This window comes from Mauremys mutica, chromosome 3, assembly GCF_020497125.1.
Source record: "Mauremys mutica isolate MM-2020 ecotype Southern chromosome 3, ASM2049712v1, whole genome shotgun sequence".
Taxonomy (NCBI): domain Eukaryota; kingdom Metazoa; phylum Chordata; order Testudines; family Geoemydidae; genus Mauremys; species Mauremys mutica.
In genome coordinates, this window is record NC_059074.1 from 114758398 (window position 1) to 114781002 (window position 22605).

General features: G+C 42.3%; 1 protein-coding gene across 1 annotated transcript in view; it reads right to left on the bottom strand.

Annotated features, from left to right (window-relative positions):
• SYNE1 (spectrin repeat containing nuclear envelope protein 1) overlaps positions 1–22605 on the bottom strand; it is a 468360-nt gene that overhangs the window by 8551 nt on the left and 437204 nt on the right. Inside the window, exons 132-143 of the mRNA XM_045009096.1 lie at positions 19149–19331; positions 18599–18736; positions 14019–14210; positions 12795–13128; positions 9986–10054; positions 8645–8787; positions 6786–6912; positions 5363–5574; positions 3847–4047; positions 2886–3014; positions 2110–2322; positions 765–857 (exon numbers count right to left, since the gene is read on the bottom strand). Of these exons, the coding sequence (XP_044865031.1) occupies positions 765–857; positions 2110–2322; positions 2886–3014; positions 3847–4047; positions 5363–5574; positions 6786–6912; positions 8645–8787; positions 9986–10054; positions 12795–13128; positions 14019–14210; positions 18599–18736; positions 19149–19331 (2034 nt within the window). The remainder of the gene's footprint in view (positions 1–764; positions 858–2109; positions 2323–2885; positions 3015–3846; positions 4048–5362; positions 5575–6785; positions 6913–8644; positions 8788–9985; positions 10055–12794; positions 13129–14018; positions 14211–18598; positions 18737–19148; positions 19332–22605) is intronic.

A 22605-nucleotide genomic window follows, 5' to 3' on the forward strand; every position in this document is an offset into this window, starting at 1 on the left:
AAGAGACCACAAAGTTCATCAGGACAGAACTCAGATGTTTTATAAAAAGTGCAAATGAAAAATCGATCGTTAAGAACGAAGGAAAACTGAATAATAATTAAAATAAATCAAACACAAGAACTGTAAAGAAAGACAAAAATTCCAGTTCCATACAGGGATCAAAGTGTGGAGAAGCAGAGTGCAGCATGGCGTGCTGCATTTCTTGTATTGTGTTCTAGTGGTGACAACATGAAACATTAGAGCTGTTGTCACAGCCATTGATCAGGTTCTGTTCCAGTGTTTCTGCCAATGCCTTATAAGCTTTCTATGCAGCCTCTCAACCAAAGTCTCAATAAAATTCTGGCTCCAGCTACAGTTTTAATCGATCATGAAAACAAAGTTTTATTGAGGTTCTTGACAAAGCAGCTCTGCAGAGGATGCCAGGTAGAAAGCAGAGGGATTGGCTGGAACTGTGCTGGGACAAGACCAGACCTTGGGATGCTGCCATCGCTTGAACAGAACACAAGAGAGTGTGCGCCATACCACAAAACTCCAGCCACAGTTTGAGCCCAGATTTTATACAGAGCATTTTCTAATTCTGATTTCATGCAGGGAGAGAGATGCAGCAGGGTTGGGGAAGCAGCTTTGTTTGAAGGGAATTCTTGGTTTGTGCCCTTTTCTTTCCTATCAGGGAGACGGTGTAGACCTCTCAGCTGGCTCCACCTACTGTAAATATCTGGTGCTCCCGCCCAAGAGGTGATAGAAGGTAACTGGCATGAAATTACCGTTCTTTGTCTGCTTGGTGTGCTTCTTCCAGATACAGGACTGAGGGATCCTGAAGTGTCCAGTTCATCAGCTGAGGACCATGAAGACAAATCCTAAAGTTCAGAATCATAAGAGATTAGAAGAACGTAAGTAATCTGCCAAGGAAACCACACTCAGAAAAAGGGAATTAAATCCTTGGTTTTAGCAGAGTGCTTTGCACTACTGATCCTTGAAATATGACAAAGGGAGGTTTAGATTTATGCAAATCTGTAGGATTAAACCACTATAAATTACATGTTAGGATCTGAAGAGAAAGACAGGCAAACGAATATGCTGCCAGAAATAACATTTAACTGCCCAAGGTAAGGCAAAGGCAGTACCAAGAAAACGACAGCTCTTTATTGGTTTTTAAAAGGTAAAGAGGTGTTGTGTACTCAGTGAAAATTCCCACTGGAATCCCAGACATCACTTTATACAGATAGAGACAGAGACAGAGAGAGACAGACACTAGACAGATTAAAAACAGATCACATTCTTCATACTTTGTGCTAATTCTGGTTTTGGGGACTACAAGAGGAGGGACTGAGAACAATGGAGAGTGTTAAAGTCTTCTGACTGGCGCAGGTACAATGAAGACACATGCATAACATTTCCAACTCTCATCTGCAAGAGAACTTGTGCTGCTATGGAATACACTTCCAAAGCTAAGAAAACACAAACAAATAGGGTCTTTGTTAGCAAACTAGAGAATTTATTTCAAGCTTTTTCATTAGTCTGTCAATAGGAAAGCAGATGCTGTTTACTCTGTGGAAATAACTCACATGCCACAGTTTCAGATACTGCAGCTACAGTAGCTACCCCATGTACTCTGCCAGTTGACTGAATCAATGGCAGCAAAGTAGGCAGCCAAGGCTGGAAGCGGAACCCAGACAAATTCAGATTGGCAATAAGGTGCCAATTTTTAACAGTGAGGGTAATTTAATGACTGGAACAGTTTACCCAGGGTCATGCAGGATTCTCAATCACTGACGATTTTAAAGCAAGATAGGATGTTCTAAAAGATCTGCTGTAGCAATGTTCTTTGGCCTATGTAACACAGGAGGTCAGACTAGATGATCACAGTGGTCCTGTCTGGCCTTGGAATTTATGAATTGCTGTCTCAGAGACAGGAAAGTTATTGGCCAGTACAAATTATGAAGGAGATTTCATAACGGTTTCATACCACTTAGACAGGCATCACAGTCCTAAGCAACAAAATAAGGGCCAATAGTGTATTTTACAGCTGATCATCTGAAAAAGGTCAGTGTGATTACAAAACTAGCCCTCAATGAGTGGTAAAGGAGAGAATACAATAGGACAATTTACCAGTTGACTGCTTGAGATGTCTAAGATTTTCTCTAGATCCTTGATGTGATGTGTGACCTCCTTCAGTAGGAGCTTGAGTCTGTTTCCAATGACATGGACCTTCTCTTTAGCTTCCAGGCAGTCCTTGCCTTCAGCATTGACCAGCAGTTGGCAGGACATATCTTGGAGTGACACCACTTTCAGCTGAGACTCTAGCAACTCGCGTCTGATTTGCTATTGCAAAGCCAAAGAATCACATTTTTTTACTTAAATATTATGAAACGTGAAAGAGAATGCTACAACTTCCACAAAAACAATAAAACAGACAGATGGCAATGACTTCAGTTTCCAAGACGACCACTATAGACACACTGAAAAAAGCTTTATTAGCCCTAAAATTCTGGCAGGTTATACTGAAGAAAGGTGATAAATGCCTTGCAATTTCTTTTAAACCTCATATCACGAGCAGTAGACTCTTTTAGACTTCCTGTCGTGCCCAACAAGTTGCAATTAAAAATAGCCTTTCCAAAATAATAACCCCAAACTAAAAAAACAAACAAACAACAGCCAATAAGGTAATTAGACATATGTTTTCTATATTAAACCAAATGTTTTTAACCACCAATTTCACTACCCCCCTCTATCCATGCTAAAGAGAATCCCTGACCTTCTTAGTACCACAGGGTTAAGTATACTATATACCTCACAGACCAATCACTAACCTCAAGAACTACCTTCTCTATGCGTGTCAATTTTTTTTTGAAGGCTTTAAACATTCCAGGCATTTATGATCCTACCATTAGCAGTCTGTGATGATCCTGCAAAGTGTCCAAGTCTTGGTTTGGATTAATAGGCAAGATCTCATTTTTTCTTCTGTCAATGTTCTCCAACCAAAGCAGCAAACCATGGCTCATTTCATGGAAATCCTACAAGAGACATGTGAGAGCTTAAGAGAACCCTGAATTATGCTGAGGTTTTCTGTCACAGTACTTTTTCCCACAACAGATTCGATTGGCTATATTCTTATATTACTATAGTATTACAAGCCTATATTAGTATACTCGATTACAGTATTATTGCAAATATTGATGGGGCTGATACCCCTGCCACTGCACGAATACTGTTCTGCTCTGGTAGTGGTTTACACCCACTTTGCATTTGCTTTCCATAGGTGTGAATGCTAGCATACAGAATATAGATGTGCAGAAACATCTTTTAAACTATACTTCAGTTTAGAAAACCTGGAATGTTGACTTAGAACACACCTTTCAAGAGCCAGCCTTCACAAACTGAATTTTAGTTTGCATATGTGGGTAGCATTAGGTTTGATCTTTCAGGGCTAGTCTACACTTAACCTGCCGGGTCGACGTGGTGAGTTCGACTTCTCGGAGTTCGAACTATCGCGTCTAATCTGGACGCGATAGTTCGAACTCCCCGCGCGCTCCGGTCGACTCCGGTACTCCACCACTGCAAACGGCGGTGGCGGAGTCGACCTTGGAGCCGCGGACTTCGATCCCGCGGCGTCTGGACGGGTAAGTAGTTCGAACTAGGGTACTTCGAGTTCAGCTACACTATTCACGTAGCTGAACTTGCGTACCATAGTTTGACCCCCGCCCTTAGTGTAGACCTGCCCTCAGATTAGGAAGCTGTGAAGTAAATTGTGTGTGTAAAAGCTGATCATTTAAAATGAATCTCATCATCTCTAGAATTCCTCATTATGTCCATGAAGGGAACGAGATTTCACACACCAATACTGACCTGACATTGCATTAGCGCATCCTGCAGTGAGCAACGCCATTCTTCAATCATACTGCATACACGTTCCCAGCGCATGTTCATCTGAGATAGGCGCTCCTGCAGCTTCTTGCTTTCTTCACTATCAGATTGAGTGAATTCGGAGCTGCACAGGTTGATGGACAGGACAATAGCTTTGCGGTTATCAACAGCTTTCTGCAACTCCTGGATGACAGGAGAATGGAGTTAAAAACACCCAGTAAGCATGCTACAGACTTTTAGAAGAATCAAATGTAGTGGTTGCCATTAAAGAGCAATTATTTGCTGTACAGTAATGCAAGAGTATTTTAGCTAACCAGGTTCCCTCTTTACTTAGGACAGGAAATATCTGTGGCAATTGTCGTAATACTGGAAGTGTTCACTCTTTAACGTCTACTATTTTATGTTTGCAATACAACTTAATATATGCCAGATAAACTTTTAAGATTTAAAACCCTGTTGTTATGGCTGAATTTTAAAGATCAGAAGAACTGGCTTGTGTTTCAAATGCCTGAAAGACAAGGAAGGCCTGGCAGAAAACAAACAGCCTAGTTATGCAAATGTTGGAGCAAATATGAGATACAGGGAAAAATTGTGGTGTAACTCCTGACAAATGCTTGACAACACTAAGGCTTCTGCCTCTCAGTTATGTTGAAAATTATGTTGGCTTTTTTATGTTCATCATCTTGAGACCACTGTCCATATTATTCTTTTTTTTCCCCAAAGGAGAAAAAGAGGATTCTTATGGAAGATTCCATTTTTCTCCCTAGTTTACAGCCTTTTCCGCATGTCCCCATAATGCCCTGTATCGCAGTGACTTTCATATCAATGAGGGCAGCTGGACTGGATTCCATCTAAAACACATTAATGCTGCCCCTGAATTGACTAGAGGGGCCACTGAAAGCAGCACTCTCCCTCTCCCCCGATATCCAAGTGCTGAACATGCTGCCTTCCCATTGGCTCTGACATCCTTCTTGCCCAGGGTAAGAGACACTCAATCCAGCAACTGAACCTGGGTTGGTAGGGTGGTAGCAGAGCGCACCAAGCTTAGGACCGCTAGGAAGGCGCAATGTCAGGACTCAGAGAAAGAAGAGATTGTAACGAACAGAAAAATAGAAGCGTACCATTTCTTTTAAAAACGGCTGGGTTTTGTCATGAGCTGGGCTAGGATAGATTTTAATTTACTTAACTTGGCCTTTTCTAAGTTTCATGAATTCAGCTGGCTTCTGCTATTCTGGAAATGTAGCTTGCATATAGAGGGGTTTCCAACATTGATTTGGAATTTCAGAAAAATGGTGGTGGTTTATTATTCTGCAAATAAGTGATTTCTCAAACCATTTTTCCAGTTCCTCACCCCAATCATTAGTCACATTCTCCTGTGCAGGGAATGCAGAAAGTGAATACTAAATATCAACTGTATCTCATGAATGGAGTGCAATGCACAGGATGCATGGTAGGCCATTACTGAAGCAACTGCCAGAAAACTGAGATAAAACCTTACTTTCAGTTTTTTAATTCGGAGCTCAATGGTTTGTATGTCGGTGCTGAGATCAAGATGACAGAGTTTCTCTAGCTCCTCTTCAGTCTCCACTAACCAAACCCAAATGTTGTTCAGGTCAGAGTTGAACTGCTGCCACTGCTGAAGGTTCTGTTTCATTCTCAGTTCCTTGCTTAGAGCTTGGGCCTGGATTAACTCCCAGCGATCAATCACACCTGCCCAAGCAGAGACATAATACAAAGGCATATACACAAAAACAAAGGCATATACACAATATGCACAATTACATCCATGTTTACACTAAATACAACACTCAGTATGCAGCAGCCTAAACAAAACATTAGCACACACAACATTAAGTTAAGACGACACTGGGTATGTGGCTTTACATAGCAAAAGATGGACCAGCTGATCTAATAAGTCTTTTTCAACTCTCACTTCTATGACTTTATGCAATTAAATATTTAGCCCACTGCATGATATACAAGGGTGTCAGAAAATAAAACTATCCGTCTATATTTGCATGCACACTTATACCTACCTATATTATAGCACTTACATTTACAAAGCTCTTTGCAGATATTAGTTAATCTTCACAACAGCCCTGCGATGTAGGCAATTGTATTATTATCCCCACTTTACAGTTGGGGACACTAACGCAAGAGACTTATTTTCTGACAATGTCGTCTTAACTTAATGTTGTGTGTGGATTAGAACTCAGGAGTGACTTATTTCTCTCCTGAAGCCCTACCCCCATGAATAAAGCTGTTTCATTCATATAATAAGGATTTTGTATTTGCAAATGGCCATTTATATATTTAACTAGCCATCTGCACATATAATTATTGCTATCTGCATTCATCCTTGGACTTTTTCAATAAAAATGTCTCCACTGAATTATATGAATAAGGATTTTATTGTACATGCAGTCATTCATTATATGAATCCAAGGCTGTTTTCCATAGTCATTCACCCCATTTTTCATGTGGCTTAGAGAGGAGCAGGTTACAATATTCACTTTGCTAAAAATGTAAAAGTAATTTAGATCAGTGATTAAAATAGGCACAAAGGGTATTTTGTAAACTCAACTTTAAACACTTTTTTCCCTATAAGAAGATATCTAACTTGTATGAGCAAATCTCTCTAGATGCTGTACAAGTGCTTAGAGATAGATATAATGTGATGAGTTACTTAAAATGTGCACGTGTTTGATGCTTATGCCTGGTCGATGCAAAGAACTGATTCATAAATAAAATGACCGTGGAAACAATCATACGTACATACACATATAGAGTAGCACAAGCTTGGTCAATATGAAGCAAATTCCTACTTTCCTGCATAATCCCAAGTGCTTACTCTGACAATACTATACATATTGCTGCTCATTTCACATGCGTTTCCCATGGAAGGATTCAACACTACGTACCAGCTGTTTGTGTTTCAGTACTGTTCAGGTTTATAAATCCAGAGAGCTTCTCCTCTTCCTCTTTCAGTTTGTAACCAAGCCTTTTTACTGAGTCTATGCTGCCACTGCACTCACCCAGTAGCTTCATCTGTTTTAAAAATATAGTTCTCATTAATCTATGCCATGGTAGAATAACTCTAGAGGTAAAAGGCTAATTACAAAGCAATTTTCAAAAACATTCTGAAAATGGGTCTTGACGTGACAGAATGGGGAAGCAGTCTATTGTTTTAATGATCTGCCAATTGTGAGTGTATCTTTCTGTCTCAAAAGCCATTAGATACCCTGGCCAATACAATCTCAATGAGATGCTGTGTCTCTTGATATTATTTTTATCATTTTTCCATTGATCCACACACAAGAAAAGAACTGTACATTGAGATTTAAGGGATTAAACGTAGAGTAGAGGCTCAAACGCCACTAACAGAAATAATCCAGTGGCACGGTTACAGGATATTGCCGCAGTCAAAGAATGGACGTCTTCAGGTGATATTTTTTCTATAAACACTAAGACACTAGGACAGTGGTGCCCAAACTTTTGAGGGTCATGCCCCACCTTTACCCCTGTCCGTGCCCCCCAAGTCGTGGCTGGGAGCGGGGCCACGGCTCAGGGGGTGGAGAGAAATGAACGCGAACAGGGGTAAGGGGCCAAGGCTGGAGCCATGGCCCGGGGCAGAGGCTGGGGCAGGACCTGGGCTGAGGTGGGGGCTAGCAGCTGGGCCCTTGGCCAGGTGTGGCTCTGCTCCCAGCCCTGCTCCCCACCTTGACCCTGCTCCGTGAATGGAGCCGTGGCTAGCAGCTGAGGCTGGGGGCGGGGCCGGGAGCAGAGCTGCACTGAGACTGGGGCCAGGTGCAGGACTGGCTGCAGGGATGTGGCTGCGGGTGGGACCAGAGCAGAGCTGGGGCAGGGAGCACTGGATGATGCTCCCTTCCTGCACCCTGTGGGGGCTGGCCCAGGCCCTGCCACGCCCTTTTGAAGGCTCCTCCACCTGCCCTTGGGAGGGGGGATGCATGCCACAGTTTGGGGACATCTGCCCTAGTAGCTGGAAAGATGATACCGCAAGACTTGGGGAGTGAAAGAAAGTTACACAAGAGTGGAAAAATTATGGTGCATCCACACATAAAATCTCTTTCATTCTGAATGTCATAGAATCATAGAAACATAGGACTGAAAGGGACCTTGAGAAGTCAAGCCCATCCTGCTGTGCAAAGGGAGGACCACATTAAACCTAGCTGCTTACAATGCTGTGTGTTGAGGTTTATTCTACAAAGTTTTCTCATTAAACTTTTCATCACTGATTCCCATATACAACATGTTTATAATGTGTCTTTAAAACAAGTATCAGGCATTAGTCTATAAAATTCTGATCTTAACAGGTAAGGAAGTTTTCTTTAAAAACAAGAATGATCTCATTAGAGGGATAAATGGGTGCGTGTGAAATTACTCTGGGATATCGACACAAATTTAATTGGAAAATGAACTGACTGGGGTTATGTTCCTACAATCTCTATAGACACACAAATAATTACATAAGTTCAAAATAACAATAACTGTGTGTGATCCGAGAGTAGAGATTGTGAGAGAGAATGGAGCTGAGAGGCAGTAATAGCTTTATACCTAACCATCTGTTCTATTGCAAGAGCCATTTTTTCAATGGCTATTCTGTTAATTTATTAGCACTTGTACTCTAAATATAGTGCCCTGTCACAAGGACTGTTATTTTAAGTATCAGAGGGGTAGCTGTGTTAGTCTGTATCCACAAAAACGAGGGGTAATGTTATTTTAAATTCAGTCACTAGGTGGCAATACACCTTGTACTCACATATCCTTTGTAACTAGAATCTAGTTCCGGTCCTGTGGGCGTTTTGCTGCGAATGATGTTTTCTGTTTGCTGTATTTGGAAACGACTAGTGTCCAAGGCCTTGTCCAGCTGACGGATGTGTGTTTCCAAGGCACCTGGTTCTCCTGTGGCAAAATTACAAAAGATGTGACTACTGATTTGAGATTTTTTCAAAGCCTTTGCTTTATATCCAAGGAAAAACGTAAGAATTACTAACCAGGTTAGACAGCATGGAAAAGGTGGCTGCAATAGCACGTGTGTTGGGAAATGACAAAGCAAATTTGTAACTGATTACATGTTAGCGGGTTAGCAACTTTCCAGAGCACAGATGGTTATACTGATGAATGGGCTTGCCATGAGAACAGTATTAAAGCTTCCATAGGTGCAAGTAGGCCTGCAACTTGTTGTGAAGAGACTCTCTCCCCAAAATAATTCTTGATCCCCCTGGAAGTCTAAATTCTCAGTGGGCTTTATACTAGCCTCTCACAGTGACATTTTCTGTGACATCGCTCCTTTTCAGACCTGGCAATCACTCAGGACTAAGTATTTGTGCCCCTCTCCTCAGTTTTTATTTTAAAGTTCAATTTTTCTCTCTCACTTCTTTTTGCAGTAGACATTGTGGCATTTCCCCTGAAGCTAATAGAGTGGAATTTTGGTGTACCTTAAGGATTCTATTTCTGTACTACTTTTGAACATGAAAAGCAGTATGTAAATACCAAGCGATGCTGTTATAGTTACATCCACCAGGTCCAGCAGGCAATGCTTCTAAAACATGGCAAACTTGTGATTTCTTCCTAGAGATGAAGTCACTTTTGGAATATGCCTGATCTCCATTGGTTTAGGTAGGAGGAGATGTTCAAAAACAACATTTTTTTAAACAGCTGCAGATGATCTTGCATCCCTTATGAAACCAGCGTCTTCCCAGAGGAAAACCAAGGGTTGGTACCCTGTTATAAGAATCTCTTATTTTGAATCCCTCTGCTACAATACTGGAGTATGGACACCAAGGAGCCAGTACCAATTTGAGTAAAATACTGATTAGCTACATCTAGTTAGCCAGTAATTTAGCTAAAAGGTATTGCACCCTAGCCAGCTTTTTAAAACTCTTTCCACTCCTGATGGGTACATGGAAGAAACAAGACCTTTATGAATGGTAGTAAAGCAGGAAAGTTCTGCATGAACATGCTAGTGCTGTCATGTGAGAAAATATCTATCTTGTGAGCTGTGAGAAGTACAGCAGATGAGCTAAGAGAAGAGGACACTGTTACAGGTATGGGTTGGGTTATCTGGGTCTGGCTATGCTTAGGCTTTTTTGATGCCTACCAGAGATATTTCTGAGTGCATTTTCAGTAAGTTTTACATAGGCCTCGGGGCTTTCTGGGATCTCTACATCTGCAAAAATACAAGCACAATCTGAGTTGATATCTCAGCAATTGTTGTCTTCTTGAAACAGGAAACCAACTTTCCCGGAAGGAGAGTAGATCACCAGTTCTAATTTCCAGCACATTTTCCTTTTGAATAAACGGAGTTAAATTGTATCACAAAATTCCTGCTGAAAATAGCTTTAAGTAAGTCAGCCTCTTCTTAGAAAGTGTCAAGGAACTGAAAAGCACAAGACTATCACAATTAAAGACAGAACAGAATCTGGAATTTAGGCTTCCCTAACAATAAATGGATCATGTCTACATGCTTCAAACACATAGACACATTAGTCCTCATTAGTAATTGTTACACAATATGCGCATAGTCATACAGACAGACAGGTTTCATGAACTCATAAAAGGCCAAGTCTTGAAGTCTAAGTAAAACTTCCCAAAGATGTCAATGTGAGTCTTGCCTGAGTAAGGACTGAGTAAAAACTCACTCAGGGTATGTCTACACTACCAGATTAGTTCGATTTAACTTAATTCGAATTTGTGGAATCGACCTTACAAAGTCGAATTTGTGTATCCCCACTAAGGACACTAATTCGACTTTGTGAGTCCACACTAATGGGGCAAGCGTCGACATTGGAAGCGGTGCACTGTGGGAAGCTATCCCACAGTTCCCGCAGTCCCCGCTGCCCATTTGAATTCTGGGATTTCCCCACAATGCATACTGGGGGGAAAAATGTGTCGAGGGTGGTCTTGGGTAACTGTCATCATTCAACGTGCTTTTGGACGTCTCAAGGGGAGATGGAGGAGCTTACTGACTCGCTCGGATCTCAGCGAAACCAATATCCCCATTGCTATTGCAGCTTGCTGTGTGCTCCACAATCTCTGTGAGAGCAAGGGAGAGACCTTTATGGCGGGATGGGAGGTTGAGGCAAATCGCCTGGCTGCTGATTACGCTCAGCCAGACAGCCGTGCAATTAGAAGAGCCCAGCGGGAAGCGCTGTGCATCCAGGAGGCTTTGAAAGCTAGGTTCCTCAGGGAGCAGGGTAACCTGTGACTGTTCAGTTTCTTTACAGAGAAGCTGAACCTGCCCCTGCTTCAGTTACTGTTGACTTTCTTCTGTGGTTACATACCCCGTTCACCATGTTTCCCCCCTTCCAATACACGTTTAAAAATAAAGTTAATGGAACATTGTTAATTAACAACGTTTTCTTTATTAATGAATTCGCGTTAAAGGGTTGAAACAGGGACGCAGACTGCGGCGGGTAGGCTGTGCAGTGATGTTAACACCGCTTCTACACTCGAGGAATGACAGGCTCCTGCTCCTAGAGCGGTCTGCAGTGCCGGACTGGTTGTTTCAACGGAGCCTGCCATCCCTCCTTTTCGGGACTCTGTGTGCGGGGGCTACGTGACCTCGTGGCGGGGGAGGACGGTTACAGTTTCCCCTGCTGCGTGGCTCTGTGGTCCGGGACAAGGTCCGCTGCATAAGTTCTGTAACCGCCCTCCCATGCCACAAAGTCACATACCCCCCACCCACACAGAACATGGAAAACACCTCCCAGACCGACCAGGGTGCCTACTGACTGCACTGTGTGTGTGACCTGCTGTTGATCCTGCCCCCGTGTCTGTACCCTGGTAAAGGTGACTGTCCTATGCAATTAACAACCCCTTTCCCCCCCCCGTTCACAGACAGTCTTCTGTAGAAAAACTTGACGGAAATAGTAATTAACAGCAAACTACTTTTAATAATCAACTACACAGTTAGGGGATGAAACTGGGATTGGGGCTTGGGTGAGCCAGGAAGGGAAGAACTTCTCAACATTTAGGGAATGAGAGCCTTCTTGTATTTGTGCACTCTGCAGGGGTGCAGTGACAGTTTTCACGGCCCCTGTCGCCCCTCCTTCTTTTTACTTTGGGTGAGGGGGGTTTGGGACTTTGTGGCGGGGGAGGGCGGTTGCAGATACAGTGCAGGGGGGCTCTGTCCTCCTGCCTGCGGTCCTGCAGAACATCCACAAGGCGCCGGAGCGTGTCGAATTTTCCCTGGGCATTTCCTGTGTGGCTGGTCAGAACATCCAAGCTCGGACTGCTTCCAGAGCGTCAACAGAGTGGTGCACTGTGGGATAGCTCCCGGAGCTACTAAGGTCGATTTCCGCCCACACCTAGCCTAATTCGACATAGCCTTGTCGAATTTAGCGCTACTCCCCTCGTCGGGGAGGAGTACAGAATTCGAACTAAAGAGCCCTCTAGGTCGAACTAATTAGCTTCCTGGTGTGGACGGGTGCACGGTTAAGTCGAACTAACGCTGCTAAATTCGACATAAACTCCTGGTGTAGACCAGGCTTCAGACTTTAACATGTGGTCCAGTGGGTGAATATGTCAGACATTTCTTTGGAATTTTCTCTCCCTCCCATTTTTCTTGCAATCATCCAGTACCACTTCCTCCAGTCAAAAGACTGTATTAGCCAACCCTGTTATAGGCGAGACCAGTCACATCTGGCAGACACAGAGTGCAATAAAATAGCCAGTTCCTTCTTTGTCATTCAGTGAATATGCCTCTGTGATATTCCAAGCCTGCACTCATCCAGAAGCCTGTAATATTGTGTCAAGAAGGCTAAAGACACCATTCCAGGACAGCTAGTTGAGGTCTTCTGAAGCTCTTTGGAATATTTTCCCATTCCTAGGAACTCCCAAGCAGTATGATCCTGTATGCAATATTTATTTCCCTTTATTGAGAGCGATATAAGAGAAACAATCAATACCTGCTATACTAGCTGCTCCTCTAAGATAGAAATCTTTGTCTTCTTGTCCTTCCTCCTCCTCTAAGTGCAGTGCCCTCGAAACGGCTGTCTCCAAGTCCCGACTGAGGTCATAGTCATGATCCCATTCCAAGGGGATGGAATCTACACTTGCGGGAGTATCCCGCCCTGACCGCTCACTTTTCATCGGTTGGGCAAGTGACAGTGAGAGGTTGGAGGAGGGGTGTGGGAAGAGAACGCTGTCTGCAGATTTGTCGTGCCAGTGTATGTCAGAGAGATCTGCTGATTCATCCAGATCCACCTCTCTGTCAGAGAGGTCATGTTCATCGTCTGTCAGCTAGAAGGAAACACCAGAACAGAGACTATTAATTCAACCCATGGAAACAATGTCCTTTCTACCTGGGTCAATGAGATAAAAATGTCACTGGATAACATTCAGACTGACAGGATTCCCATTTTGTATCCTTCTTTGATCCTCCTTTGATTTTTTAAAAATGCATATAAAATAAAAAGATAAAATGAGTAAAAGAGGCTAAGAATAAATTCATCTTCACTGCTTAATGCTCATCTGTATAGTCTCATGTAAGGCAACTGTCTCCAAATTTTCTCCAGATATTATCTCTACACAGACAGCAAAATTAGAGCAACATTTTGGAACCAAATTATAGAAACTATAAAAGGCGTTTATCTTGACTGTTGCCCTCATCCATTCTTTCATGTTACGAAAAGCACTTCTCACTGCTTTCCCTCAGTGGGCTTTCCAGTTTGATTGCCAAAATCACCCTCTCTCACTTCCCAGCTGTACATTCAGTTCTGGATATTTAAAGTTCCCTCTGCCCTGCAAGGAAGGAGTGTCTTTATTTCTGTGAACTCAATGCTATTCAACAGAATTCACCCTGCAGGGCAAGAAGAATTTTATGTCTCCAGTACTGCACCATAACGCTCATTCATAAAGCTCTGATTTATAATGCATAGGTGTGCATGATGCTTTATAGAAATGAGACAGGTTCTTTGCCCTGAAGAGTCTGCAGTCTGAGTAAGACATAACACAATATGTGATGATAATATACAGAGGTGCAGGGGGAAGGGAAGAATCAGGGTTACAAGAAGTAAAGATTATCGGGTGTTTTGTCATATACATTACGCCCCCCCAAAAACTCTTTCACCATTATTATATTTGTAAATTAATAATAAATCTTAAAAAAAGGAAATAAAGAGGGTACATACAGGAAGGCGGATCAATTTCTTGTGGTAGCGTTCCACACGACCAAAGACCTCTTGACAGTAATGCCGGAGCTCATCCAGTTCTTCTTCAATGACAGCTGCATCTATGGGTTCGCTTTTCTCTATCAGCTGCTCACCCTGGACAATTATCTGATCAATTTTATTGTTGTTCAGGGAGATCTCTTGCTGGAAAGCCTGTGCAGCATAAAAAGCCATGACTTTATGTTATCATGAAAACCAACATCAAACAATCCTCGGTTACCAAGAATACTATGTCTTACAGAGCTGTGTAGCAGAGATGGTATATCTACCAAACACAAACAAGGACCATTACACAGAGTAAGCAAAATTTGATGGTGCAACTCAGCATTCCCTTGCCATACTCTCCCATATAAGCTAATGGGGTAGCACTTAAAGTTCTACCCAGCAAGTCTCATGATTTAACGTGCTGTACTTGGGAAGAGGACTGTCCTCTGAACAAGCCACTCCTGAGAGTTTTGAAAGGCTTAGGTAGATAAGGTGGTTAGAATGAATGCACCATTCATTTAGAATGCAGATTCTAAAGCTATACTAACAAGTTGTTTTATGTAGTGCCGTTTACACTGCAGATATTCCAGAGCGCTCAGCAAATGATGAGTCACATTGTGGTAGAGCAGAGACCGTAAACAAACAGGGCAGGGCAGTTATGCCCTCAGTCATAAACATACATAAAATCATTTCCAATGGCAAGGTTATCGAAAGAGGAAAAATCAGAGCACTGAGGCTATCCCCTATGCTTTTTAAAAAACCCATCTTTAATTGCCACCCATGCAACCTCATGTGGGCATAGCTCTTCTATCTCACCGAACCCTAACACACTCTAATAATCTTGTTCTGTAGTGTCAGTACTGGGGCTGAGCTCATGACATTAAACTGCATCCTCCACTGCCTTGTGGATGTACTTCTTGGTTGAAGAAAGGCTAAGGGATCTCACCCTGATTAGAAAAGGTGCTCACACTGAAGCCACAGGCAGTTAGCAGCTCTATGTAATTTGCTCTCTGGCCTCTATCACTGAACATCCAGACTCTCTCTGACTTTGGATTCTGGCTTAGTGGTCTAAAGCGGGGAGGGTGACATGTCTATGGCAGCCTCTGCCCCTCCATAACTTTGTCTAGGCGTATATGCTGAAGGTCTTGGCAAGATGGTTGCAGGGACCTGAAAGAGGCATAAGGGCTGTGGGGCAGCTAACAAGATTTCCAAGCAGCCTAGTTTAGGGATGGCCTGCTTGCCTCATGTGAGGGTGGCCCTAGAAAAGGTGGGTCAGACAAGCCCTGTCTCATTGTTTACATTCTGGCCCAACTGCTTTTACAAATAGAATTGCTTGCTGGAATATTCGGACTTTGACCCCTGGATACGACTTTGATCTGAATTCGGATTTGAGGAAAACGTCTGTGTTGAGTAACAAGCTTGCATGTTTCAGAATTGATACTGCAGCTTTTTTGGAAACTCAGCTCTCCGACACAGGGTTCAGAAGGGAGAAGGACTACATCATTTACTGGTATGGCAAACCTGAAGGAGTGTGGTGTGGGTTTTGCTCTCAGAAATGAATTTGTCATTGTGTGAAGCTCCGATTGCAGTGTCCGTACGTATAAACTAACTTCAAGTTAGTCTACAGAAAGGATTCATCAACCTCATCAGTGTCTACACACCAACTCTGCAGGCTAGCAATGAGAAGAAGGATAGCTTTTACCAACAGGTGGAAGAACTGATTGGAAGATTCCATGGAGAGAACCCATCCTAATACTTGAAGACTTCAATGCAACAGCTGCATCCAATGTTGAGATCTGGCCTCAGACTCTGGCATGGCATTGAATGTATGAATGATAAGGGTCAGAGAGTTCTTAAGCTCTATGCCAGGCAAGGCTTATACGTGACCAACGCCTTCTTTGCTGGTAACATAAGAACAACCACCTGGTGGAGACACCTGAGGGCCAAGCACTGGCATCAGCTGAAATTGGTACTGATAAGACATACATACTTGAAAGATATCTTGCATACATGATCCTTCCACAGTTCAGACTGTGACACAGAACACTCTCTTGCCTGCTGCAAAGTGAAATTTCAAGCTAAGAGGATGCATCTAAAAAAACTGTCATGCAACCTCGTATTGACATGTGCCAAATCAATGATCCTATCAAGAAACGGGCTTTTTAATGAAGTAGCAGCAAAGACAATCAGAACAAATGAAACTGCTTCAGATGCATGGGAAGTGCTGAAGATAAGTATGTACAATGTGGCCATCAAGAGTTTTGGCAAGAGTACAGAAAAAATGGTACGCAGACCATTTAGAAATACTGCTACCGCTCACTGATAGGAAAAGTCTGTGCTGATCACTTACAAGTCTACTTCTACTACTGATTCGTTCGACAACCTAAGAGAAGCTCGTAAGGTTGTTCAAATAGCTTCCAGGATGTGTGCTCAAGAATTTTAGTTGGGTCTCTGTGACCGGATCTAACAGGCAACTGACGGAGGTGACATAGATGGTTGTATGAGAGCATTAGAAAAGCCATTGGGCCAATAAAGAACAAGACAGCTCTGCTGAAAGATCAAGATGTAAATATCATAACAGATAAAAGGAAAGCAATGGGTGAGGTGGATTGAGCACTATGGAATGATATACTCAAGGGAATCTGTAGTAGGCCAATGTGTGCTACACAAATTTCCAGGGTTTGAAGTTTCTGGATGCCAAACCTACACTAGAGGAACTTGACCAAAGCACCCAAAAGGTTCCCAATAACAAAGCTTCAGGATCTGTTTCTGCTGAAATCTACAAATGTACAAAGACTTGCTGCGAAGATTGCATGAGGTATTGAAATGCTTGTGGAAGGAAGGAACTGTTCTACAAGATTTTAAGGATGCTCATTTCAGCCAACTCTCTAAAAACAAGAGAGACAGAAGTGATAGTAATAATCACAGAAGTATCTCTCTTCTTAACATAGTTAAAAAAATCTTAAACTATATTATTTTACTTAGACTTCAAACTTTAGCTGAGACAATCTATCCTCTAAGCCAGTGTGGCTTCCACTAAGGAAGGTCTACCATAGACATGGTCTTCTCCATGAGACAACTGCAGGAAAAGTACAGAGAGAAGCGTATTAAACTGTACATGGCTTTTATAGATTTAACAAAAGCCTCTGAAATGGTTAGTCGGTCAGGGCTTTACATTGTTCTGAAGAAGCTTACTTGTCCACCTATATTGCTAAACCTTGTGAAATTCTTACACAATGACATGAAGGCAACTATAATGTATGAAAATCAAGAGTCTGACTCATTTAACATCAACAATTGAGTGAAGCAGGGAGGGCTATGTACTGGCTGCTATATTGTTTAATATTTACTTCTCATTCCTGCTTCAACATGGTGTTCCATGATGTTTGAGAGGGTGTCTATCTTAGCTCTAGACATGATGGAAGTTTGTTTAACATTGCAAGGTTCAGAGCTAAGATGAAGGTGAAGGAGATATCATAAGGGACCTGTTGTTTGCAGATGATGCTGCCCTTGTGGCTCACAGTGTTGATGCCCTACAACATCTTATTACCAAGTTCTCTGATTCATGCAAAATCTTTGGGCTAGCAATAAGCTTGAAGAAGACTGATCATGCACCAAGGCTCTTCAGAATCAGTTCCAGATATCACCTTATTCATATGGATGTTGTTAATCAATTTTGCCACCTTGGCTCTACTGTTACCAGCAATGTAGATCTGGATGCTGAGCTTACTAGTAAAATTGGCAAGGCTGCTAGGAACTTTGGTCTTTTGTAAGACAGAGTCTGGAACAATAACAAATTGTCAACTAAAGTGAAAATCCATATTTATGAGATATGTGTTTTATCCACCCTTCTATATGGCTCAGATACATGGATGACTTATGACAAACATATCAAAAGAATAAACAGCTTTCATGTTAGATGCTTGCATAAAATTCTTCTAATAAGATGGCAAGACAGGGTGACACATGCGGAAGTGTTAAATCGTGATGGTATGTCATTAATGGGAACATTGATTAGTAAGAAAAGACTCAAGTGGCTTAGACATGCCAAGCAAATGCCGGATTACAGGATCCCAAAGAGTGTGCTGTACTCTGAAGCTTGCGAAGGGGTCTAGAAAGAGATGCAGATTTCAGGATGCTTACAAAGATGATGTAGTATCCTTTGGAATCTCTGCGGATGATTGGAAAAGGCGTGCAGAATGCCGCTCTGGTTGACGGAGACAGCTTGTAGATGGAAAGAGGCGTTGCAAGGTGGACTGGATCAAGTTTTGTAATGACTGGCATCAGAGGAGGAAAGAATCTGTTGCTCAGATTCAAAGGATTGCTAGTGCATGGGTGTGCCCGACCTATGCACAGGACTGTCACTAGTGCACTGGACTCAGCAGCACATACACCATGCTCTATAAAGAGTGACGGTTCCATTGATTGACTGGGGCTGAGCTCACATCCTGGGAATAAAGGGTTTTAATCATATAACACTATTCATGGAACATTTCTTACACTCTCAGTTCCTATTTGGATATTTTTGATGCCACAGTCTGGCTGGCGTCCCGTACCTTGAGTTGCTTTATCTTTGCTTGGACGTCGCACTCTGAGAAATGTTCAATATTGGTCAACTGCAGATCCATCTCTGTTAGCCAGACCAGAATGTTGTCTCGTGCTGTCTCAAACTCCTCACGCTGGCCAATAAAATGCTGAAAAAACAAAAGGGAAAAAACAACCGAAACAATGTGCCGCCTCCACAAAAGTTAGTTTTCACTTCACTACCTTCTGAGTCTGACTGAAATCAGTACACGTTCTTCACTGATCTCCTCTATGCTCTTTCAGATTCCCACTTAAGTACCATTATGCCTCTAGCAGCGAAGAGCAAAGTATTCTTGGTCTTCTCTTCTAAGGGGAAGTAGGGCACCCACGTCCAACTCTACATCTTCCTGCAGCGTATTACTTAACTACTTTAGACAGAGTGCCCATGAAATCATCAAAATAAAATTTAAATAACCCAGCCAAAGAAAAAACTTGCATGGGCTTGAGGAGTCAGAAGCTCACAATATCGTTCATGCATACAGTCTAGTTCTGTAAGAGAATGGCTTGAAAATGGAGAATTACTTTTAGCCTGCGCAGGATGGAAGTGACTCGCTTTTGTAAGTTGTCCCATCTCTGGTTCCCTTCATGGACCATTTGTTTGAGGCTGCAAGCAGAGTCAGTGCGGTTTTCTCGGGCCAGGCGACGGTACTGTTTATTAATCAGTTCCAGCTGTGTCAGACTTTCATGCACTTGTCTTTGGAAGGCCTAAAACAACAATGGAAACAACAAAAGACACTATCAGACTGTCAGCTCCTGCAATTGGTAAATGGTCTCAGATTGTTCTGGTCTTTGGCTCCACTCCTGAAATTAGATCTGTACCAACATGGGTGCAAACATTTGCTGGTCCTGACCTGATTGTAGGACCGGGGCCTTTTGATTGGGATGAGCAAAGAGAAACGTTGTTGTTTACAAAATCAATAAATGGCAGTAAGGACTAAGCATTTCAGTGAGAATGCTCCTGTCACAATGACAGCAGCAAGCACAGTTTTATTCCAAGAATGAGGTACTGTCCTTTCTTGGCTGGCCAATATTTCACCTGCATATTTTAGAATATGGAGGGTGTAAATTCTGAAACAGATTAAAAGTCTCTTAAAATGTTACATTAGAGGGCTGCATATGATATTGGCTAATTAAATTTCAGTGGGTTACAAACAAACAAGCACTGTAAATGGTGATGTCAAATTTTTAAAGACATCAAAGCAAAAATTTCTATGGTTTTATAAGATTTCTCAAGTCTCAATGAATCTATTTAGCACTACCTCTTGGCAGATGCTGAGAAGTCTTCATATGAATAATAATTGTGAATTTGCTTTGACAGTATTCCAGCTACCTTTTATTTATCTTTAATATGACAGGTATGAGACCCATTTTTATTTCCACAGTCACAGAGAAAGAAAGTTTTGTGAATATTTATACAAATCTGTATTTGAGCAAATGGCCAGGCCACATGTGACTTATTCAATCCTACTTGTTACCTATCAGCTCTGTGTTCTTGGGGAACCAGGGTGCAGTACCCAGCCTGTCTGACTCACAAAAGACCTCCCCCCACTCTCCCGCCAGCCTCTGCTTGAACCAAAGCCGATCAGAAGAAAGACTTACAGAAAGCAATGAAAAGGCAGTGCAAGACACACCTAAACCCTTCTGGACAAGGGTGACAGGATTAAGGAAATTCCCTTGCCTTATTTGCATCAAGGATGGGACAGGGAGACATTAAGGAAACTCCCATGGCCTCATTTGCATCAAGGATGGGACAGGGAGGCATCCCCATTAGCATATATAATGGAGAACAGAGATTCAAAGGCGAGAACTACACTGAACTCTGGGGGACCTCTGCTCCAGATGTTAATGAACCCATGCCTGCATGCACCCAGCTCAGTAGTTATCAGACCAATTCTAGTAATAAATCCTTTATTGGTATCCAGAATACTGAAGCTGCCTAACTGCATTGTGGAGCACCCTCGAAGGAACACCGTCCATAGCCAGGAATGAGCAGTTCCTATTGTCTAGCCCAGGGGTTCTGAAACTGGGGGTCAGGACCCCTCAGGGGGTCACAAGGTTATTACATGGGGAGTTGCAAGCTGTCAGCTTCCACCCCAAAACCCGCTTTGCCTCCAGCATTTATAATGGTGTTAAATATACAAACAAGTGTTTTTAATGTATAAGGGGGGTTGCACTCAGAGGCTTGCTATGTGAAAGGGGTCACCAGTACAAAAGTTTGAGAACCACTGGGCTAGACTGAACAAAACAACTTTGGTAAATCTAGTGTTCTCCCTTGAACCACTGTTCTTTCCCTACAAAAACTCCTACCCATGCTCAAGTAAGTGCTCTGATGCCTGGATCCAACATTTGCATCAGTTTCATTGGGACCTCATCTTCTCCTGACTGATCGTGCTGGGGGCTCTGCCTGTCTCCAGCACTCTGGACCCTCAGCTACCACCAACACTTGGGACCCCCAATCAATTCAAGCTTCACCAAGTGGTGAGATCCCAGCTCTCTCTCTCTCTCTCTCTCTCTCTCTAGGTATAACCTTCTGACCCTGTGTGTGTTCGCCTGATTCTGGGGCTGAAAGAACCCAGCCCTGGGGAACCTAGGTCTTGCGGGATAGCTGCATTGGGAGGGAACTTGCAGAAGGGAGAAGTGGAGCTTTGTATAAGAACACAAGTGACACAAACAATACATTGATAGAATTACAGACCCCTGCACACACATAGAAGAGTAACCCTAATAAATGAGCATACCCCAAAGTAATGGGCAAATATGGTAACATTCTCCAGGTTATAAAAAGTTTCAGTCAACCAATTCGGGAACAGAAACAGTACCATGTGACTTTGATGATCAATCACACTGTATGAATAGCAAATACTCACAAAGCAAATCATAGTAAGAACCTGGTGAGCACTTTGTAGGCTTGAATTTGTTCACATATTTATTGTTGAATTTCTCAAAAGCAAAGTTTGTTTTGCTGATAACTCATGAACAGAGAAAAGGGCTAAATGTGTTGAATATTTCACTCAGCTATATTTGGGACACATACAATTTAACGGAAATGATAAAGAAGTGAATTGGCTTTGGTTCCAGACCACAGTTGTGCAAGTTTGCATTGTGTAGCATTAGGTAGCCAAAAAAGTGACAGTGAGGATAAGAGGAGGGAGAGAAATGATAGCACTGGAAAACAAATATGCTAGCGGACCCGAATAAAAATTCATTATCAGTATCAGCTATGTTAATGCATATTGCCTCAATCCTGCCACTTGCCAGAATGCGTGTTAATTAAAAATGAAAATAAGCACTTTTGTGCAATGAAGTCACAGGGATAGCTAAAGGAGCTAGTTAGAAACAACCAAATACACTGAAGGGTCCTTGTCACAATAATTACTTTCTTTGTTTAAATGCCAATGAAATAAGAAAGCAACCAACATGCGGTTCTGTAACTGGAGTGAGAAGCACATTCTCTCACACAAGAGACATAAATCTGACCACTGATTTACTACTAACTCAAAAGATTTAACCTTATAATCTACAACTTTGTGTAAATTTACAATGTCACCTCACCTGTTATCAAGTCTTGTTTAGCAAAAGAACAATTATATATGTTTTCCAATGTTCAGTTCAGCCATGCAGTAATTCATTTGCTTATGTTCCTCTTTGCATTACAGCCTCAGTGAAATACTAGACTACCGTGTGATTTTGTACAATGGAGTTCATGACATACTGGATAATTGAAGCCTTCTAATGTGCTTTGCTAAAGTTCTTAAAGGTTTTATCTTATTGGTGGGATGGATAGGAGAATAAAATTAGGAAAAATTACAGTTACAATCTGAAGGAACTCAATTTTCTACCTCTGATCATGGCTGCCCCCATGTGAACATTAATTTTGGAACGACATCCCTACTTTGAGATGATAGTAGCTGCATGTACATGTAGATGTACCAATTTAAACAGGAGTACTAGACTAAAAACTATTTTCCTTGTCTGCAGT